The 22,300-nt window shown below is 30.4% G+C and overlaps 1 protein-coding gene across 1 annotated transcript in view; it reads left to right on the top strand.

Annotated features, from left to right (window-relative positions):
• LOC149554467 (agamous-like MADS-box protein AGL11) overlaps window positions 1-10,584 on the top strand; it is a 63,732-nt gene extending 53,148 nt beyond the window's left edge. Inside the window, exons 2-8 of the mRNA XM_089828889.1 lie at window positions 8,530-8,614; window positions 8,724-8,785; window positions 9,047-9,146; window positions 10,058-10,099; window positions 10,197-10,238; window positions 10,334-10,485; window positions 10,581-10,584. Coding sequence (XP_089685015.1) covers window positions 8,530-8,614; window positions 8,724-8,785; window positions 9,047-9,146; window positions 10,058-10,099; window positions 10,197-10,238; window positions 10,334-10,485; window positions 10,581-10,584 — 487 coding nt within the window. The remainder of the gene's footprint in view (window positions 1-8,529; window positions 8,615-8,723; window positions 8,786-9,046; window positions 9,147-10,057; window positions 10,100-10,196; window positions 10,239-10,333; window positions 10,486-10,580) is intronic.
• Window positions 10,585-22,300: the final 11,716 nt, after the last annotated feature.

Raw genomic sequence — 22,300 nt, 5'->3', positions numbered from 1 at the left:
TGTGAACATTGAATCTATAGAAACAAAATCACATTCATTTATATTCTAGTTCTCAAAAATCTTTTGGTTTGTTGGACTACATTCACTCTAATGTATTTGGTCACGTAGATGTTCCTTCTTTGTCTAATTCAAATTATTATATTTATTCTATCAATGATTATTGAAGAAGAACATTTAAAAAAAAAAGTAAATTGTAAGTGTCCAATCAATTTAAGGAATTTAAAAGCCTTCTTGAAAATTAATCTGGGAGAAAGATCAAAGGTTTAAGGATGGATAATGGTGGAAAATTTTGTGATGAATGTTTTGAAAAAGTCTATGTAGATCATGACATTAGGAGGCATAAGATTATAGCTTATAAATACTCCACAACAAAATAGATTAGTGGAAAGGATGAACCCATCATTGATGGAGAGAGCTAGGAGCATGTTGGGAAGTGCTAGTTTGGAACAAATTGGGTTGAAATGGTTCAACAATATGATTTCAAAGTTAAAATCTCAATTGACCTTGAAATTTGAAATGAAAGATTTCAGATTGAAAAAATTATTTTTGGGGTTAAAAGTAAGAAGTACCATGATTGGAAAAAATCTTTACCTTAGTCAGGAAAAATATATTACAAATATTTTGGAGCAATTTAATATGTCTGATTGAAAGAAACAAGAAGTTCCTGTGTTACATTAAATGAAGCTCTTTGTTACTAATAGGCTATAATCTTTGGATGAGATTGAATACATGAAGAAAGTATCTTATGCAAGTGTTCTAGGAAGTCTCATTTATGCAATGGTCAGTATGAGACCAGAAATTTCCCAAGCAGTAGGAGTATTATGCTAGTTTATGGAAAATCCAAGAACGCCACATTGGGATTTTTTTAAAAGAATCTTGAGATATTTGAACGGTATATCATTTACTCATTGTTTTATCGAGGAAAATGAGTTGGATAAAATAGATAATTTACCATTCATCATTATGTGGATATTGATTTGGCTGGGAACATTGATAGACAATGATGTACTAGAAAATGAAAAAGTGTAAATGCATTGTTGACAACTAAGGAAGAGTATATGACATCTACTCATGCTTTTCACAAAGAAATTTGGCTTAAGTTTTGATGTTATGATATTGGCTATGATGTAGCAAGATTTACAATCTTTTGTGATAGCTAGAGTGCAATATGTTTGGAGAAGAATCATACTTTCCATGGTAAGACAAAAAATATTGATGTACAATATCCTTTTGTACATGACATGGTTGACGATGGAAAGGTAAATCTAGAAAATGTTGACACTCTAGAGAATGTTGTAAATTCATTGATGAAGTCAATGAATACAATTAAGTTTAAATGGTGCATAAGCTTAATGGGACTTAAGGACCTTGACTCTTGTTAGCCATGTTGAGTAATTTCACACTTTGTCAAGTAGGTTATCATTGAATGATGAAGTATAGAGACCAACCATACAGTGATTCCATCATAAATGAGATTGGGAATGGCGTAAATTGTTGGTTTGAAGGTTTCAACATAAAAATTATTTTTTTACATAGCTATAACTATTAAGGTTTTGTGATGGCTAATCATATTATTATCTTGTTTTTTATGTCGTTAGGGCTTAACTGAAAGCCCAATTTTGTGGTCATTATGTTACATTGTAATTATTCTTGTAATAATAGAGGCAACACTTATTGAATGAGTCTCTGATGAAGCTTAGTGGTTCATTTTCTACCTAGATTATTCATAGCTATGACTACATCATTGTAAGTTTAAAGCTTGTCTCAAAATGATCTTGTACTCTATTTAATATTTATTTATTATTTAATAAAATCAAAATTACTACCAAAAAAATTAATATTTTACAGATAGAATTTATTAATAAACTTTAAATCTATTTGATTTTACAATCTATATTAAAACTCTTCTCTGGATCGATTTCAAGGACTAATGATATTGCAAAGGATTTTATGAACCTCCTACTAAAGGGTAGGATGAGGAAGAAAGAAAAAAAACCTTTAGAAAGGAATTTTTGTTTATTTAAATGTTATAAATAACCATTTGGATAATGTGATCTAGAATAATGAAACATGACAAGTTTTATTTGAAAAGTGGTCTTGATGTGCTTCTATAGTAATAATATTTTGTAATAGATGATATTTTAGGAGTTATTATCATATATGAAAGAAAGAAACTTTATATCAATTTAAAGTGTAAAGACTCATTGATAAATGGGGAAAAACGTATGGGACCTACTTTGCAAAGTCATGTCCATATATTCTTTAAGTGTCTTGTATGTGTATTGTTGTTTATAAATGGTTTTCTTCATCATTTCATGTGAAGATTTTAAAATTAAGCTAATATTTTTTTAATAAAATGTTTCATATTTTAGAGTAAACAACTTTTTTTATATTTTGTGTCAAATTCTTAGCTAGAATATTCATGAAACAACCATGATAGTATTGAAATAGGCCAAGCTTTAAATAATATATAAATGAGAACTATTAATGAAAAGAGAATTAGGATATTATTAAAAAGGTTCATAACCTTTCAATATGTAAATATGCAAATGTACTACAAAAGACATGTCTATACATGTTTTTAATTATTATAAAAATTTGTACTTTACCTTTATCACATGTAACATAACTAGGTGAAGGAACACCAATAAAGTTAGCAACACATGTATATAAAAGAAGAAAAAATTAATTAAGTGGAAAATATATTTAATTTTATCTTTATTTTAAACTTTCTAGATTAATTTTCTCTTCATTAATCATGTTAGTTTGATTGTTATACCAATTAAAAATATCAAATGTTTCTAAATATATTTTCATATGAGAACCTTCACAAATATCAATTAAAAAGTGAAGCAATTCCAATTATCTTGAAATAACTTTATCATCAAAACTGAAAGAATTGTAGTAGGCTTGAAACTAAGACCTCACAATAATGAGGCCCATAATTTAATGTGGCATTGTTGTCTATAGTCTGACCTCTATTTATATTTCCAAATAAGATATTAAATATAGTAATAAAAATGGTTATACTTTAAAAAAATTATTCTAGTTTAAAATATTCATAAAGGAGTTGAAACATTTTCAAAGGTCTCTCTAACAATGAAGAGGCCATTAAACAATGATATGTGTGATTAATGTTATTTATTCTTGTTAATTTTAGTTAGCTTGGACAATTGTATATCCATATGCAATTATCTAGTAAATAATTTGTTTCGTAATAAATGTGTTGTTGGAATGTGTAATTTCCCCCTCAAATGAAATATAATAGGATTCTGAAATCTCCAACAGGATTATTGATTAGGGTTAGGTCAAATTAATATTTAAGTATGTAAAGTTCTAAAAGTCATTTCTATTTAGATATTTTCTAGAAAAGTCTATTTGTTCTATGTCAGTTAATTTATATGTTTCCAAAAATAATCAAAGACTTCTATAAAAGAGGCACAATGCAATGATTTTTTATTATTAGGCAATGAAATGAGTTTATAATTTCTATAAGTGCTTGTAGTGTGTATTTTGTGTTTAATTATCATTGTGGATCCAATGCTTTTACCCCTCTAAGAGTGGTATCAGAGCCATGAGGAAAAAATTTATGATTAACAAAGAATAAATGTTTTGGTGCTACTAAATTGTGGAGGATTGATTTGTGTTATAGAAAAGACAATTGTTTTGAAGAAGACCACATAGGAAGTGTTAAGTAGTTGTGAAAATAAGGAAAGAGGGCAAGTTGGCAAGAAAACACATTCTTGAGAACAACAAAATTAGTGGAAAGACCTATTAATAGAAGAAAGGACAGAGGAAAGAAAAAAATGTATGGTGTGAATTCTTATAATTAATGGCATTTGAGAAATTATCCCATTGTCATTAAAAGAAAAGAAGATCATAGTCTGAAAAAGGTGTTCTCTAAGAAGAATATTGTGAGAAGTCTAGCTATCTAAAGGGATTTGGTGTAGGAGCACTCACATAAAATATTTTGGATGTGATTTTCGCATGAAGAATTTATCCCAATTTTGTCATTATGATAAGATCTTTTCTTGGGATTTTTTCAGAGCATTGTGGGGTCATTCTTCGTTATTCTATATTGATCTAGAATATTCTCTAAGCCATATTTTGTATTAATCTAGAATGTTCCACAGACTGTCCTAGCAAATATAAATAGAGTTTTTTAGGTTTAGGTTTAGTGAATTTTTTGGATATGAAATTACAAGAAGAAGAAATCTATAGTAGAGCAAGTGTATATACTATCCATTTGATGAATTAATTAGAAGAATATTTTTATCCATCTCTTTTTGGTGCTAGTTCCTTTTGGTTTTGCTTCTATTTAGTTTATCTCTGCTTCATTTTTGGTATTAGAGCTCAGCAAAAAGTCTAGACAAAGGTGAATTGTGAGTTTGTGTTTATTGTGTCAAGTTGGGAAGAGAACCTGTAAAGTGGCTACAAGACTAGGTTTAGTGGAGAGAACCTAGATAGGAGAAAATGGTCACAAGAGGAGATTTATCTAATGATAAGAGGATACTTTTAGATGCATGGGTTTCATATTGGGATTTTTAGAACAATAAGAAGGAATAACCAAGGAAAAGAGTGGAAGAGAAAAAAAAGAAAAGAGAAGAGGAAGCTAGAATAAATCAAGAGATAGAAGATAAAATGAGATTTGTAATGAGGGAACTTAAAAAAGGGGAAGAAAATTTAGCAAGACTAAAAGAGGAATTGCAAAGAAATTTGGAAAAGGAAAATACATATCTGGTGCATCAACCGATTCATATTATAGAAGCCTGTACTAAGACATTGGAAGAGAAGAGTTGTCTATTGAAAGAACAACTTGATCACATTAATGCTGATATACCAGATGAATAGGTGCATGCTGACATACCAAATGAACACAATAATGTAGATATAAAAGGTGAGAAACAACATGTTTTTGATGAAACTTATGATACAGAAGTTCTTGGGGATAGAAAAGAGGTTGAAATGGTTGATGAGCATTGTGATGAAACAATTCATAAAGAGCTGGATGTGATGAACCTTAATGCAACCAAGAAATGGAATTTGAAGTTAAGAAAGAAGGTGGTCTAGCCTATCAAAAGGATAGTAGTACCATGGAAGAAGACTTGTGATGAAGCTAAAAGGATAGATAAGGATCAAATAGTGATGAATTTGTCTCCAAGAATGGAGATATTGTAGCATAAAGACATCGAAAAAAAAGATGCAATGATTCCTATAGTGAACCAAATTTATGAATTCATCTATGATGAGGTCCTATCTTTTTTTCTAATCCATTTATCATAGGTTTACAAGAGTTCTACCTAAATTTTTGTGTGGAAGAGGTTTATGAAAATATGAAAGTTGAATTGGGTAATTGGCTAGAGTACAAACAACAAATACCAAGGAATTGGAAGACAAGAAAGAGGAAGGACAATCCAAGGGACTTGGATTCTATTGTCCCCGCGAGTATGGTGCAGGAGCACCCACATAAAATATTTTGGACGTTATTTTTGCTTGAAGAATTTATCCTAATTTTTTCATTACAATAAGATCTTTTCTTGAGATTTGTTTAGAGCATTGTGGGGTCATTCTTCCCTATTCTATATTGATCTAGAATATTCTCTAAGCCATTTTTTGTATTAATCTAGAATATTTCATAGACCATCCTAGCAAGTATAAATAGAGTTTTTAGGTTTAGGTTTAGTGAAGTTTTTGGATATGAAATTACAGAAAGAAGAAATATGTACCAAATCAAGTTTATATACTATTAATTTGATGAATTAATTATAACAATATTATTATCTATCTCTTTCTGGTGCTAGTTCCTTTTATTTTTACTTCCATTGAGTTTATCTCTGCATTAGGATTGTTTCAAGTTGTTTGAAGATTTATTTAAAAATCCAGAAGTAAAAAGGCATTTAGAATTACCTAAAAGAAAGAGTAAGGTGTGTTAAATTGTTGATTTTAATGGGAAAAACTAGTGGAGTTAAAAAAGAGAAGACAAATAAGTTAGAAGAAGAATTAGTGATGGTGAAGAAATAAAATGCTAGATTATAAAAAATATATTTTGCAAAAGGAATTGGCAAAGTAAGAAATGAAATGGGAGAAGAAAAGTCTAAATTGTTAAATGAAATTAGTGTCTACATAGAGGAAATTGAATAGCTATAAAATAGGTTAAAATTTGTGGAAGAAGTACATAATTGGTAGGTGAAGGAAACATGGAAACTTAGAGAGCAAAATAAAGAATTAGGGGAAAATTTAAACTTGTTTGATGATGCTGAGAAAGAGAACAAAGTTTTAGAAGATAATTTGAAGAAATTGGAAGAGGAAAATAATATGTTAAAGAAGAAATTCTCTACTCTAAAATAGGAGAAAGAATGTTTGAATGTGAAACAATTTTTATGTGATGTAACTTGTGACACAAATGATTTGAGTAATTATGGGATTGAGAAATGTCATTTTATTGAAGTTGTTTGCAAAAAGGAGCGTAATGATGAACATGAAAATTGTATTGACAAAACTTCTAGCTATTATAATGACAATATTAGTTTGGAGATTATGAAAAGAATGAGTTTCAAAGGTAAATATCTAGGAAAGGATGCATAGGGATTAAGGAATCCGATTGAGACTATAGTTAGGCCAAAATATCTAGGTATTGGATATGATGTAGGTAGTAGAAAGATGGAGAAAGGTTCAAGAGAATCAATTAAAATCATAAAGATTGTGCAATGTTCACACTATAATAGGAAAATGCATACAAAGGATAGATGTTGAGATATGCATCCTTGTAATATTTGTGGCTTGAGAAGTCATTGCGATAAGACATGTTGGAATAGAGAGTGTAATAAAGATTTTATGGCAGGTTGTATAAAAATGGATTGTGGATGGAGCTATGGATTAAATTAGCAAAAAAATGTAGGTATGATCAGGGATTTATTCAAGTGCAAATGTTCAAGTGTAATGAAGACTACCGTAGTAGTGGGAAACAAATCCAAGGAAGGCATAAAAGAAGCAAAAGATTTTTGAAGACTACAAGCGTGGATTTGGAAAAGAATGCAATAATATTGGCACAAATAGAATTCCTATACATCGACATTTGAGGTTGAAATTAGAGGGAGTGTTAGAATGTGCAATTTCCCCCTCAAATGAAATAATAGAGGATTCTAGAATCTCCAGCTAGATTACCAAGTATGGAAAGTTCTGGAAGTCATTTCTATTTAGATATTTTCTAGAAAAGTCTATTTGTTCTATGTTGGTTAATTTAAATGTTTCCGGAAACAATCAAAGACTTCTATAAAAGAGGCACAATGCAATGGTTTTTTTTATCATCAGGCAATGAAATGACTTTATAATTTCTATAAGTGCCTGTAGCATGTATTTTCTCTTTAATTATCATTGTGGATCCAATGCATCCACCCCTATCATTTGTTGGGTAGTGTCAATTATTCGTTAACTAATTATCCTTTTTGGAAACAATTAAATATTTTTTTTGTAATTTATTGTTGGGTTGTCTGTAATCTCAACTATTGATTGTGAAGTGTTTGTAGTAAACAATATTAGCAAGGGTGCAATGATAGCGTTGGGGATATGAGTGACAAAATATTAGTAGGAGATATTAGGAGATTGTAGAAGTTTTTCCACCAAGAGGAATGAATTTTTGCAACTCTTAATTTGTTGAAGTTATATACATTTCTCATCTGTAGTACTGGATTTCTCTTAGAGAGTTTTCTAAGAACAATTTGTCAAAAAATATTGTGTCATCGTGCTACAAATATTGCATGATTGTATCGCAAACTTTTTTTCATATTTATATTGGAGAAGTTGAGTTGTATAATTTTTAATAATCAGGACTACAGAAATTATCACTTACACATTAAATTTCTGTTTTCTTTCATTGCTCTAATACCACTTTCTCTAATTGAAATGAACGAATGAAGTTCATCTTATTGATATACTTGCTATTATTCTATAACAAATCATCTTCCTTTACTTTTCTTTGATCTACACTATTCTTGTGCATTGTAAGAAATGCCAGAATCTGTCCTCCCAATTGAGTACAATGATCTATATTATCTTTTAAATTATTTTCATTAAAAATTTGAATAGTCTACTATCATTTTTAGGTGGCCTTTGTAATGTAGGTTGAATGTATAAGGAAAAAGAAATCATGCATTGTTACAGTATTCCTTCATAGATGGTGCTAATCTGTTCAAATACTGGCGACAACTCAGTTATTTCATTGACTATAATCTCTTGGCGATTTCGCTTACCCCCAAACTGCAAGACATAGATCTTCCCGCTCTGATATCGTATAAGAAAATTCTACTCAGTAAATTGATGATATAGATGAATATGTGGAGAAACCTAAATCTGATGAAATACTGTATATATTTTCAAAATACAAAGTAATTGACGCCTTCAGCTGTTTTGTTATTTATTATGAATATGAAATAACATGACATGTGGGAAAATCAGCGTTGTGTTTGAAGTTATTCTTTGTCGTCAATATTCTCAGACATCTGATTATATTATTGTTCTTTATCCTGTTAGTATCGAAAAAACGTTTAACAAGTACAAGCAAACAAATGTTCACAGAACGCAACGTGACGAGACTCATAAGAACATTGACATCGAGGTAAGTTCTTGATCCATATAAGAGACTTACAATGTATTTTCTTGTCAATATTCATCAGGACTTGCATAAATTTTAACTAAGTTTAATCACTATCGCTATAAACTTGAAGCATTGGCAAGAAGAGGCGAGAAGGCTGAGGCAGGAAGCTGAGAGTCTTGGAAACACCATCAGGTACTTCTGCGTTTTAGAATGAAATTCAGTTTTCTTATTCTTTTAGCCCTTAGTTATTATTATTCGTAGAACTGCAGTCATCAATATGTATAGTTTATCTTTTGAACTTAAGCATTAAAAGTATTAAAATAGTCAAAATAGACTTATTTTTTCAAACTTAATTTTTCCAAACTCATGTCTTCCTTAGTATGTGATATTTAAGAATGGTCCAAATTAAGATAGCAACTGTTACTTGAATATCAAATTTATTGATATTCACAGATTACTACTCGGAGAATCCCTTACATCCCTAAGCATTTGGGATCTTCAGCAGCTGGAAAAATTACTGGAGAAGAGCCTTTCTTCTGTGAGATCAAAAAAGGTAGGCAGATCGGAAGCCAATTATTGATTTCAGATTCAGTTCTACATATATATATAAGGCAAAAAGTGTATAAATATTAGATAAAATAAAGATAGATACAATATAAGAAATCGTACATTAATGTTTCTGAAGAAAAATAAAAAGACATAGGAAGAAAAATGGATAGAAACTAAAAGCATATTTATCAACATTCTCTACAACATTACCTTGTAGCACATCAACTTTATCCAATTTCAGTACTTTTCAAATATCATGAAACTCTACCAAATTTGATGAATTGTCATAGAAATACTATGTCCATCACATACCAAGTTGGCCAACACATCAGCCAAAACATTACCCTCTCACCAATTCAATTCAAGCTAGTTCAGCCAGCAACAATTTTAGTAACAATCAGCTTTTTCATTTTGCATTTTAAATATTGCATTTATTTATAAAATTAAATATTTGTACCTTTTACAAATTTAAATCATTGAAAATTTTAAATATATCATCATAAATGGTAAGGAAATTGAAATATCAGTCAATTTTACATTTCAAATGGTTTGTGATTTTTGCCTTTTAAAAGGAAATAATGGCTATTGTTTGGGATTCTTAATGATATTTATACATTGTCATGGAAATGTTTTCAGTCGTACATCAAGGAAATATTGACTGAGGCTTGTAGAACAAATTTGACTTAGACTCTTAAAGTTACATAAATTTGAAATCTGAGTTCTATTAATTCTTATATTTGAAAGTTTTATTATGTTTTTATAAGTACATGCTTTATCCATATTTTCATATAAACATCTTAATTCTTTATATATTTTAATTTTTCTTATTATTAAATAGCCATCTCAAATTATCATTTCCCTATCTCGAGGATAGATGAAACTTTTATGTGAAATATAATTATTTTCTTTCGACAGGATGAAAGGCTGAGTGACGAGATTTCCCAGCTGCAAAAAAGGGTACAGGGCTTTTTTTGAAAATATACAATTTACATTCATTGCAAGGGCATTGTTTTGCTCATTTATAATGTTTATGAGTGTATTATTATGAGTGCAGGATCACTTTTTACAATCACAGAATCAGATTCTCATGAATGCGGTACTACATTCCGGCCTTCACATGTTCGAATTTATATTAGTTACTCACACTGCTTTTTCCACCTAATGTATGTAGATTTTTGTTTTCTTTGTCAGATAGAACGATGCGAAAGCAGCACAAGTACTAGAGTAGAGCTGGATAGTTTAGGCCAAGGTGTAGTTAGGAATCTTCTTGATATTAATTCAGGAGAATCTCAGCAGTACTCCAGTGGCAATACTAAAGTCATTGAGACCGCTCTTCAACTTGGGTATGTATATATTCATTCACTACTTCTCTCTTTGTCCATGCAAATATGGATGCTGTCTTGATGCTGGTGTTGAAATTGATTTTCGCAAAGTGCAGATGAAGATCATTTAGCTGGTAATTCAGGTTGCTTAACGTGCAACATTTTGGAATAAATCACATGAGTTGCAGATATGGTTGAACAATCTTTCGAGATTCTTAAACTGTAATTCTATTCTCTCTGTCATTCACTCCTAAGAAAATTATTAATTTGTTTACTATTATTTGTGACAAAAGATGCTGCACTACATAGTCACAAGCAATTTTCTCAAGCGTTAGAAGCCAGATTTCAAATCTGAATGAGAATTTGAGCACTATGATGTCAGCATTAGTGAGCATTCTTACATGCCTGTATGCACTGCAGAATACATGCTCTGCTAAGAACACTTTAAAAAAAATGTTTCGTTTAAGTAAATCCAAAATAATACTGTTATTATTTTACAATTGAAAATAAAATCCAAGAACTTTTTGGAACCTTTTTAAAAGCTTGAGCATATTAGACACCAAAGTTTCAAAATATTAAAAATAAACTAATGTAACCCAATAAGACCTTGATCTTTTTATGATATACCTGCCCGACATATAGAACATTCCTAATGGATGTACCTACTTATTAATTTGTATTTAGCTTTTTTTTAATAACTTAAAAATATTGAACATGTTTATATTATATTTATTTTAAATTATTTAAAAATTAATTAATACATTAACAAATCAATATATGTCACGAAGGTAGGTGGAAATTAGATCTCCTGACTTCATACTTTATAACAAGAAAGCTTTCTAACTAGATTTTCTGTTCATAAACAAAAGAATATAATTATAACTTTTACTAATAATATTAATATATATTCTTTCACTATTTTTTAAAGATGATCGATGTTTTATTAAGTGTGCAACAAAAGAATTAATAAAAAAGTGATATATATTCTTGGAAAGAATGAAATTCATTCAATTTGTAACTCTTTTGTCTTTTGAGAGACAAAAAGGAATACAATATACTTATATTAGAATATATCAATAATATTAAGTGATAGCACCATAAGATGTTCTATCAAACTTAATGTTTTTTTGTGAATCTAATTTCAAAAATTTAGTAAACCTATGAAGTTAAAAATACATCAAAAGGGTCAAAGTTCATTCCATTAAAGCCCTGAGAAGCTACCCACATTTGCTAAAATAACAAGGCAATAGGAACCCTTAAAGAAATCTTGACAAGAGAATTCCTTTAGCAATCCACATCTAGACGAATCAATTGCAATCAATTGCTTTAACCTCATATAGAGATCCTTATGTAGATGTTCCCAATAACTAATACACATGTAAACTAATTACTTAGAAGCCCGTTCAACCAAATATTCTATAACATTGGAAATTAAATTCCTAATAAATAATTTAAACTCATTTAATTTAAGTAAAAAAGTTTTAATAACAATTGATTTATAGTTAATTGCTACACATTTCATATAAACATGAACAACTAAGAGTATGCTTACTAACTGAAAGGAAAGCTATGAGTTCTATGGAATGACTAAATTCACATAAAAAAGTGATTTAACTTACAAATTTCAATTTCTTTAATTCCAAGTAAAATCATTAACACTTATAACTAAGAAAACCTAGACAATAGAACTTAATAATATTTATGGTTCAAACTTGTTTATCTTTACCTTAAATTCCTAATCTATCTAGGTTGAAAGAGCATCACTAAAGGTTTTACCTCATAGTCATTGATCTTACAATCTCAATATTTAATTCTCTACCAAACAACCTACTCATAGAAGTGGACTGATCCAACATGAGAGATCTAGACATGAGATCTTGGCCATTCATATAATTCAAGACTTAGTTTAGAACCCACAAGTATCATAGTTAGTCAATTATAGACATCTTTTCCTAGTGGAATGACCTTTCTAGTTAAATATTTTCCTTCTTGTTTTTATGATCAACCTTTACTACTTGTAGGATATATTACTTTTTGCCAAAGTTTTAATGGTGCAAATGTTGTAGTTTGTGTTTACATTGTCATTACCAAACTCATAAAGAGTTTTGACTTCTTTATCTAGGTTTCCATAATCTAAAGGACTCAGCATCTTAAATAGAAAATACATTTCTTAATAATCTAAGGCCATGTATCACATGCACCCAAATCTCTAGGTCATAATTTACCCAAGCTTAAAATTTAGATTAGGGTACATCCTAAACATAGATGTTCTGTGGCATTCCATTAACAATAGATACAAAATAGACCAAAACATTTTAATCTCAATTCCTTGACTATCATGCAGTAAGGCTTTCTTTTAGTTGTAGCATACAAGAATTTTATCTATCCCAACCATAAGACTTAGAATTAGCTTCAAAAATATATTATGTTTCAATTTGATCCTTGATTACCAATATATAGTATTTTTTTCATATAAAATTTTTCATTTATTGCACATTATGAGTTGAGGATACTTCATCCTAGCAAAATGATGATTCTATTTTACTTCAAGTAAGAGTTAAATTTATCAATTTTTGTATTGAAAGAAAAATAATTATTGAGTTTAACAAGAGTCAAGACAACACAAAACTAACAAATAATGCAGGGTTTCTTTTTTAAAGTATTTGATTCATTGAATAAACTCATTTTCCTATTGGTGTAGCTACACTTAGGGTTTCTATGTAGTGGATGATAAATATTAGTGTGGAAGATCCTATAAGGGTCATGAAGTGAATAAGGAATATCCAAGAGTTCAACAAGTTAATTTATTAAAAAATCATAGTGTTTGTCTTTTATTGCCAAAGTTGGGTAAAGTTTCTCAATGTATTGGTCAAAAGTTTCCATGTAAGCTGAATTTAGACATAAAATGAAAAATGACAAAAAAAAGTCCACATAATGCTCCATCAACATCAAGGTATATGGATGATAGACATGTTTAGAGGGTGATTCCCCATTATTTTGCATCCATAGGTGATAATACTGCATGACAAAACAAAAAGTTTCTCAAGATTCCAAAATTTTGTCACAAAAATGTTGGCAACTCTATAATGTTTCATGGCAAGATTTTACAAGACACTACATTTTAGGCATAAAATTTTGATGGGTCAAAGAAAAAATATTGAGTCATAATATGTGGGAATATTTAAGGCCTTCCATGAAATTGTAGAGGGGTTGGATAGCGTTTTGATGTTTGAACAATAGTAAAGTAGTGACAATTTTCTAGCAAGCATATATCAGTCTAATTACAACTTGAGAAATTTGAGTTTGATGGATTGAAACTTCTAATTTTTCACTGTATACAGTTAGATTAGTCTATTGTTTTTTATTTGAGTAATTTTTTGTTGAATCATGTAAAATATTTTTAGGCTAAGAAAAATTTGAACTCCTGAATAAAGTTTATTGGAGCGATTGGGTTTCTCTAATTAGGTGATCCTACGCTAAAACATAACTATTAGATTTTCACAGTCATTCAAGGTCATATTGTAGGTTCAATGTACAATAATTTTCCATTTTTTGAAAGTCAAAATATATTTTTTGTCATTTTTAATCTCTTTCCCTATGTGAGCACTACCATAGCAAAGCTACGAGCAAAGAATAACAATATATTGAAACTTGTAGGACCATATTGGTTTGAATAATCCAATAATATGGAGATGTGCTAGAGGCTCAAAGGAAGCCTTCATAAATTTTTGAGGAGAAATTGAGTCAACGTGCTTGGATTCTCAACTGAAACTTGCAATAAATTTATTTCCTTTCTAAATGAACAGAGTTAGGGTTTGACATTATAAAAAAAGTATGTGGCTTTAAACAAGTAAAATATTCAAGCACTTCCAAAATAGTATATGCAATAAAAGTTGTTTTGTAGGGTTGTTTCAAAACTTTTTGGAACTAGAACTCAAAAACCAAATTTTGAGGCCTAGTTGAGACCTAATATGGCTAGTAGGCCTAGGAATAATGAGTTTTATAATTAGTAGGGAAATGATGAAAATATCCAACAAAAATGAATTATTTGGTAATTGAATTGATCGGTTTTCAATTCATAATGTCCTACAAGGTGATTGTGAAAGGTATAGGAAGTTGGTGATAGAGATTACCCTTGTGAGCTCCACTTAGATATTAATGCACATTCAATTGATAGTAGCTATCTAGAAGATGAGTGAAGTGAATTTAATCCTCCCAAGGAGTTAGGGATTGTGATTAGAAAGAATCCATAAGAAGTCTTAGAAGTGAACTAATCTAGAGCTAAGAGTAACTCATTCGAAAACCTCTCTATCACCTAAATGTATATGTATAATGGTTCATTAAAAAAAGTATAACATTCAAGAATAAGTTCTAGATGCATGTAATACAAATGTGAATAATATGGGATATAATTAAAAATTCTTCAATTGGTTAATCCTAATAGAATTTTAATATTGGTCATAGCTAATGATATTTCATTGATCAAGTACCTACAATACATGAATAAAACTCACCATAAAAATGTTACTTACACCCAACTCTATATACCAATATACATAAATGAGTTTACTATTCATCCTCATGATCAATTCAATTGATTATCAAGAAGTTGATAAAAATGAAATACTTTAAAATGTAATCTAATGAATTTTCTATATCCTTGGTGGATTTGAGCATAAAGATCATTTCTATGATTGACTAGGAAATGTGTAAATACAAATACGCAATACAAAACAACTTCACAATTGAGAATATGTCTAGTGCACCTTGAAAATGCATACTCTTTCCTACAAGTGTGATGACCTTAGTGTTGCAAGCATGAATGTTGATGATATTCGTATGGGGGAGTATTGCAGATATGTTACTATGATGATATGTTACATTCATGATTTAGTTTATCATTGATGTCAACATGGTAGTTTTTTGTGGTATCTATCAGAAGAACAAAAGAAAGATCAAGTTGGTATGGATGACTAGTTGAGTATTCTAACTATCTAAGGCTATGAGAGATACTTCTACATATGTGTAATATGATGTTAATTTCAAAAGAATAAATGATAAGTCTAGAAGAAGTTATGTAAGTTTTGGTGATGCCTATTCTAAGATAGAGTTTAGAGAGGTATGTTTTGGTAAACTTGTTATATCTTTTCTTAGAGTTGTTATTCTGAGGATTAAGGATAAGGATATGAAGAAGACATGTTTATGATTATGTGTATAAGTTCACTCACCATAATATTCCATGTATGGAAAGATATTCAAGTTGCAAGGCATAAGAGTAATGTTATCACTAAGTGTAACATGTTCTTAACGTGGTCCTATAATAATTAATGAAGAAATTCTAACAACTAACTCAAGGAATTATTTTGAGGACTCGTTATAAAAGGAAATTTTTCTTTATCAAGCATGACATGAATTCTATTGATGCGAAATGATTGTAAGTAGAGAGAGAGTTGAATGTGAAGTTGAGTAGAGCAGTGCGAAAGTGGTGGAAACTTCATTGCTGAGGTTTTTTTGAGTGATCCAAGGTTTGATATTTGGATCCAAGGCTTGTGACCTTAGCCACCCCCACCCAAACAAATAGGATTAGGTGGGTAGAGATAGCTGCTCTTTCTCATTGCCATATCATCACTAGTTGAGACTATAATTGCCATCACCTCAGATCATCGCTTGATCAAAACTCATCGTCTACAAGGTTTGATAATGATTGGTTTGGTTGATAGAACAAGAAAAGAAGAACATAATAGTAAATTACATGTTTGAGCAGTGAACTTTTCTTGTAGTTGAAATTTCATGTTTGGGGGCTCATCTTGCATACATTGTACTACAACTCCTAACAGGGATTCAAAGTCTTCTAATAGGGACTCTATGTACTAAATATTTTAATAGAATCTTAATAGGGTCCATCCTCTAACAACAAATATTTATATTAGTACATCATCTAGTGGCCATAATTCTGATCATGGTTTCTAGTTAACATATTTAGTGTAATTGTTTATGTACATCTTATTATGGTTTATGTTTACTTTGGTTGAATGGTTAAGTTTTTTTTAAAGAAGATGAATTTTTTAACTATCAAATAATCGATTCATCCCCCCCCCCCACCCTAGTTATCTTGGTGGACTATTATTTTTAGCAATTTGTATTAAACCATCAGGTCCTTGAAGATAAAGTTTAACAACTTTGGGAGATACATGGTGAAAATGTTCAAGAAAGATAGTTGAAAGTTTGATGGAACAAATTATGATAGCTAGAAGGAAAAGATGAAGACACATCTGCTATGTATGGTTCTAGGATATTGGATCTTGACAAAATTAGTGAAGACAATCATTGCTAAAAAGGATTTGGAAATGTGTACTAAGGTAGAAAGAGATCTTTTTATGTGTGACATGAGAGCTAGAGAAGCACTATTGACTACACTTCCTAAAATTGAATATAATTAGGAAAATCACTTACTACTTCAAATTTGATTTGGCAAGATTTGGAAACTAGTTTTGAAGTTGATGCACATTCTAAGAAGTTGAGTCTACAAAGTTGGATTTGTCCATTTTAAGATGCTAAAATGATGGAAGATGAATATGTAAAAACATATATAAGAATGTTATCAAAAATTACTATAGGTATCAAATCACAAGGAGGAACCAAAGAAGATGATGAGATCATATGGAAGATATTGAAGTCTCTAACACCACCATTTAAGTTAGCAATTCAGATGATATATTTGTTGATATCTTGTACCAAAGATTTCATAAAGGAATAATTACTTGGATAAATTGAAGTAGTTGAGAATGCACTTAGACTGTTTGGAGAGCTAACCAGAGCAAAGACAACTTTTAGTGCCTTGAATATTCAACCTAGTCTATCAAAGAGCACAAGTGCTAGAGGATATTTTGCTACCAATAATAGATTTGAGGAGGACAAAAATATTGAAGGAGTAGCCATTCTGGTAAAACAAGAAAAGGGAGGTAAGAAAATCTTTACATGTTGGACTTGTGATGAATATGGTCATTATGCATATAAGTGTCCTAAAAGAGAGAAAAAGTATAAGGGAAATTATAAATCTATAAAAGATAGAGAGTGTTTGTATGCAAATGAAGATAATGATTTTGATGAACAAGCAGTAAGTACTAGTGATGATGAATCAAGATTTGTGGCAATTAAAGAAGAAAGTCTAGAGAAAGTAGCTTTGGTGTCATAGGTTGAGAAGAGACCTGAGTTGGAATTTCTAGAGGAAATGCTAGAGTTGGAAACAATGCAGCATGCCAAGTTAAAGGTATTGGATCTATAACTCTTGATGGTAGAATTAACACTGAGGATGTATACTTGGTTGATAGTTTTTAAAGAAAAATATTTTGAGTGTTGGAGAACTAGTGGACAAAGGTTATTAGTTGCAATTTAGAGAGAAGACATGCATGATCAAAAGCAAAGATGGAAAGGTAATCAGAATAGGAACCAAATCTAGAGGTAATGTATTTCAGTTGAATCATACTGGAATGACATGTTTGGTTGTAAAGGTAGATGATAGTTGGTCATGGCATAAGAGATTTTTTTATATAAACTTTGATATTATTGTGAAGACTAGTAGAATGTTTACATTTAGAGATTTTCTAAATATTGAAAAGGCTACTAACACAATTTACAAGGAGTGTGTTTTGGAAAAGTATAACAAAACTTCTTTTCCCAGAGAGAATTTTACTACTATAGTGAAGTTGGAGATTGCACACATAGATCTCAATAGTACTACAAAGACTAAAGGATTCTATGGTGAAGGATATTTTACGATTCTAGTTGATTACTTTTCTAGAATGATGTGGGTTGCATTTCTTAAAAAGAAATATGAGGCATTTGATATGTTTAAGATATTCAAGAATAGAGTTGAGAGTGAATCTGGTATGAAGATTAAAATTTTAAGATTAGATAAAGGAGGAGAATTTACTTCAAATGAGCTTAACATGTTTTGTTAAGAAATTGGAATTAAAATACAAGTGTCAACTTCAAGAACCCTTGAATATAATGGTGTTGTAGAGAGGAGGAACAAGTTAGTTACCGAAGCTGTAAGAACTATGTTAGCAGAAAATTATTTATCCAAATGTTTTAGAGAGAAGTTGTAAATACATCAGTCTACACTATGAATAGAGTGCAATTTAGGAAAGACACAAACAAGACCCCTTATGAACTGTGGTTTGGTCACTCACCTATAGTTAAGTATTTCAGAATTTTTGGGAGTAAGTGTTATATCAAAAGAGATGATGATATTGGTAAGTTTGATGCTAGAAGTGATGAAAGTATGCTTCTTGGTTATTAATTGAAAAGAAAGGCTTATAGATGCTATAATTAGAGAATTAAGAATATTATGGAAAGTGCAAATGTGAGAATTGATGTGAAATTTAGGATACAAGAGAGAATAGTTGATTGAAATGCAGATGATGATGTTGTTACTAAGCCAAGGAATGATGAGGTATTTCTTGAGACTAACAACGATTTGTAGAATGAAGGAGATCCAAGGTAAGAATAAAGCTTAGAACCTATAGTAGAACCAAGAGTTGAGATAGAAACTCCTACTATAGGAAAGAATATGATAAAGAATCACTCATTTGAGAAGATCATTGGAAGCAAAGACAAAGGTGTAATGAGAAGAAGCAAAGTCAATGAAGAACTATTCTTGATATCTCAAGTCGACCCTAAGAATGTAGATGAAGCATGTAAAGATGATTATTGGAAATAGGGCATGAAAGACAAATTAGATCAGATAGTAAATAATGAGACATGGGAATCAATCCCCAGACTAGCAGATGATAATATGATAGGAACTCAATGGGTATTCAGAAACAAAATGAATGAACAAGGTGAAGTTGTAAGGAACAAAACAAGATTGGTATAAAGGTTACTCATAGCAAGAAGGGATAGATTATGAGGAGACTTATGCTCTAGTGGTTAGAATAGAAGTTGTAAGATTATTCTTAGCCTATGCAACACAAAAGAAATTCAAAGTGTATCAGATGGATGTCAAGTTAACATTGTTAAATGGAGAACTTGAAGAAGAAGTGTACATTGAGTAGCCTGAAGGATGTCTTTTGATAGATGACAGGGACATAGTATGTACATTGAGGAAAACATTATATGGCTTGAAGCAAGCACACATAACTTGGTATTGAAGGTTGGACAAACATTTGGCAAAGCTTGGATATAGAAAAGAAATGATAGACAATAATGTCTATTGGAAAGAGATTAATGATGGTTTGATGATTTTGGTAATATTTGTTGATGATATCACATTTGGAGGAAATGATGAAGAAAGTGAGAAGTTTTCTAAGGAAATGAATAATTTTTTTGAAATGAGTATGATAGGAGAGATGCAATATTTGGACTAGGATTGCAGATTGTATAGAATAAAGAGGGAATCTTTATTTCTTAGACTAAGTACTTAAAGGATTTATTGAAAAGGTTTGATTTGGAAATATGCAAACCTATTGGAACACCTATGGTAACTAGACACAAGTTATTTATAAAGGATGAGACACCTACTATTGAGAAGAAAAAGTATAGTTCTATGATTGGAGGATTGCAATATCTTGCTCATACAAGGCTAGATATAGAAAATGTAGTTGGAATTATTGCAAGATTCTAGGTTGATCCTAGAGAAGCACATTATGTAGTAGTTAAAAGGATATTCAAATACTTGAAGAGAACCTTTGATTTTGGATTATGGTATGACAAATGTAATGATTTCACGCTAAGTGATTATACTAATGTAGATTGGGTAGGCAGTATGGATGATAGAAAAATCACTAGTGGTGGAGCCTTCTTTCTTGGAGGAAGATTGGTTTCTTGGGTAAGCAAGAAGAAACATTTTACATCACAAAGTATAGCAGAAGAATAATATGTTGCAGAAACAAACAGTTACAATCAAGTCATTTGGATGAAGTAGACACTGAAGGATATAAGGATAGAAATCAATGAACCTGTTATTATACACTATGAAAACACAAGCACAATAAATATGTCTAAGAATCCAGTATTTCATTCTAAGACCAAGCACATTTCTATTAAGTATCATATGTTGAGAGATAAATTTGTTGAAAAGGAAATTAGATTGGAGCATGTAAGCACTAAAGAGAAGATTGGAGATATATTCACTAAGCCTCTTCCCATAGAGACTTTTTAGTATTTGCAAGATATGCTTGGGTTTATGCCCCTTCCTACGTTAGATTAGGAAATGCAAGAGTACATTAGTCTAGTATAATAGAGCACAATCATTGCCTAGACTAAATGTTGATGCTTCTTGTATGAGAGAGTATCTATGATGGATAGACTCATCTAGGACTCTTATTGGATGTTGTTTTAAATAGTTTCATTGAACACTCAAGCTATGTAAGCTTGAATCAGTTGTTGCTAAGTTTGATGCAGTAAAGTTGATTGCTGGACATTGATGTCAGTGGGGGAGAAGTTTGGCATGAAAAATAGTATGCATAATAGTTTGAGAAGTTTGGCATGAGTATAGTTTGGTTGGAAGAAGTACAACATGGAATGATAGTTTGATAGAAAGCACATTTTGGTTTATTAATGGGGGAGAATAATTAATGAAGAGGATTTGAATAGAAAGATGAACAGTCTTTTGTTGGTATTCTTGAAACTAGATGTTTTTCATCAATGTTCCCATCAATGCCAAAGGGAGAGATTGTTGTACATATTAATGTTGATGATATTCCTATGATGGAGTATTGTAGATATGTTACCATGATGATATGTTGCATTCATGAATAAATTTTTCATTGATGTCACATATGAGTTTTTTGTGGTATCTAACAAAAAAATAACAAAAAGATCAAGTTGGTATAGAAGACTAGTTGAGTATTCTAACTATCTGAGGTTATGAGAGAGACTTCTAAGTATCTAGTATATGTAGTTAATGTTGGAAGAAAAAATGATAAGTCTAGAAGAAGTTATGTAAGTTTTGGCGATGTTTATTCTGAGATAGAGTTTACAGAGGCATGTCCTAGTAAACTTGTTATATCTCTTAGCAAAATTGATATTCTAAGGGTCGAAGTTGAGGACATGAAGAATATATGTTGATAATGATGTGGCTAAGTTCTCTCATCATAATATTGTGTCTATGAATATATATATTCAAGTTGCAAGGTAGAAGATTAATGTTACTACTAAGTGTAGCATGTTCTTAATGTGGTCCTATAATAATTAATTGAGAAGGTCTACTAGCCAACTTAGGGAATTGTTTTGAGGACTCTGTATAAAGGAAGGAAATTTTCCTTTATAAAACATGACATGAATTCTATTTATCCAAAGTAATTGTAATAAGAGAAATAGTTGAATGCAATGTTTAGCATAGCAGTATGGATGTGAAGGAAACTTCATTGCTGATGTTTTGCTAAGTGAACCGAGGGTTGATATTTGGATCTAAGGATTGTGACCTAGTGTATAATGTCTAATAGTGATTAGTCTGGTTGAAAAAACAACGAATTAAGAACATAATAGTAAATTACATGTTTGAGTAGTGAGTTCTTCTTGTAGTTGAAATTGCATGTTTGGGTAGTCAGCTCATCTTGCATACATTGTACTACAAAGCCTAATAGCATTGGAGTCTCCTAACAAGGATTCAAAGTTTCCTAATAGGGACTCTATGTACTAAATTTTGTAATAGACTCCTAACATGGTCCATCCTCTAACAAGAAATATTTATATTAGTAGATCATCTTGTGGGCATCATTCCCACCAGGGTTTTCCCTCTAATCAAGTGTTTCCCTAGTTAACATATCTGGTGTAATTGTCTATGTGCATCTTATTATGGTTTTTGTTTACTTTAGTTGAATGGTTAAGTTTG

This window comes from Cupressus sempervirens, chromosome 5 (genome assembly GCF_028749045.1).
Source record: "Cupressus sempervirens isolate cs-2001-9-10 chromosome 5, ASM2874904v1, whole genome shotgun sequence".
Classification (NCBI taxonomy): Eukaryota; Viridiplantae; Streptophyta; class Pinopsida; order Cupressales; family Cupressaceae; genus Cupressus; species Cupressus sempervirens.
This window is presented reverse-complemented; position numbering and strand designations above follow the sequence as displayed.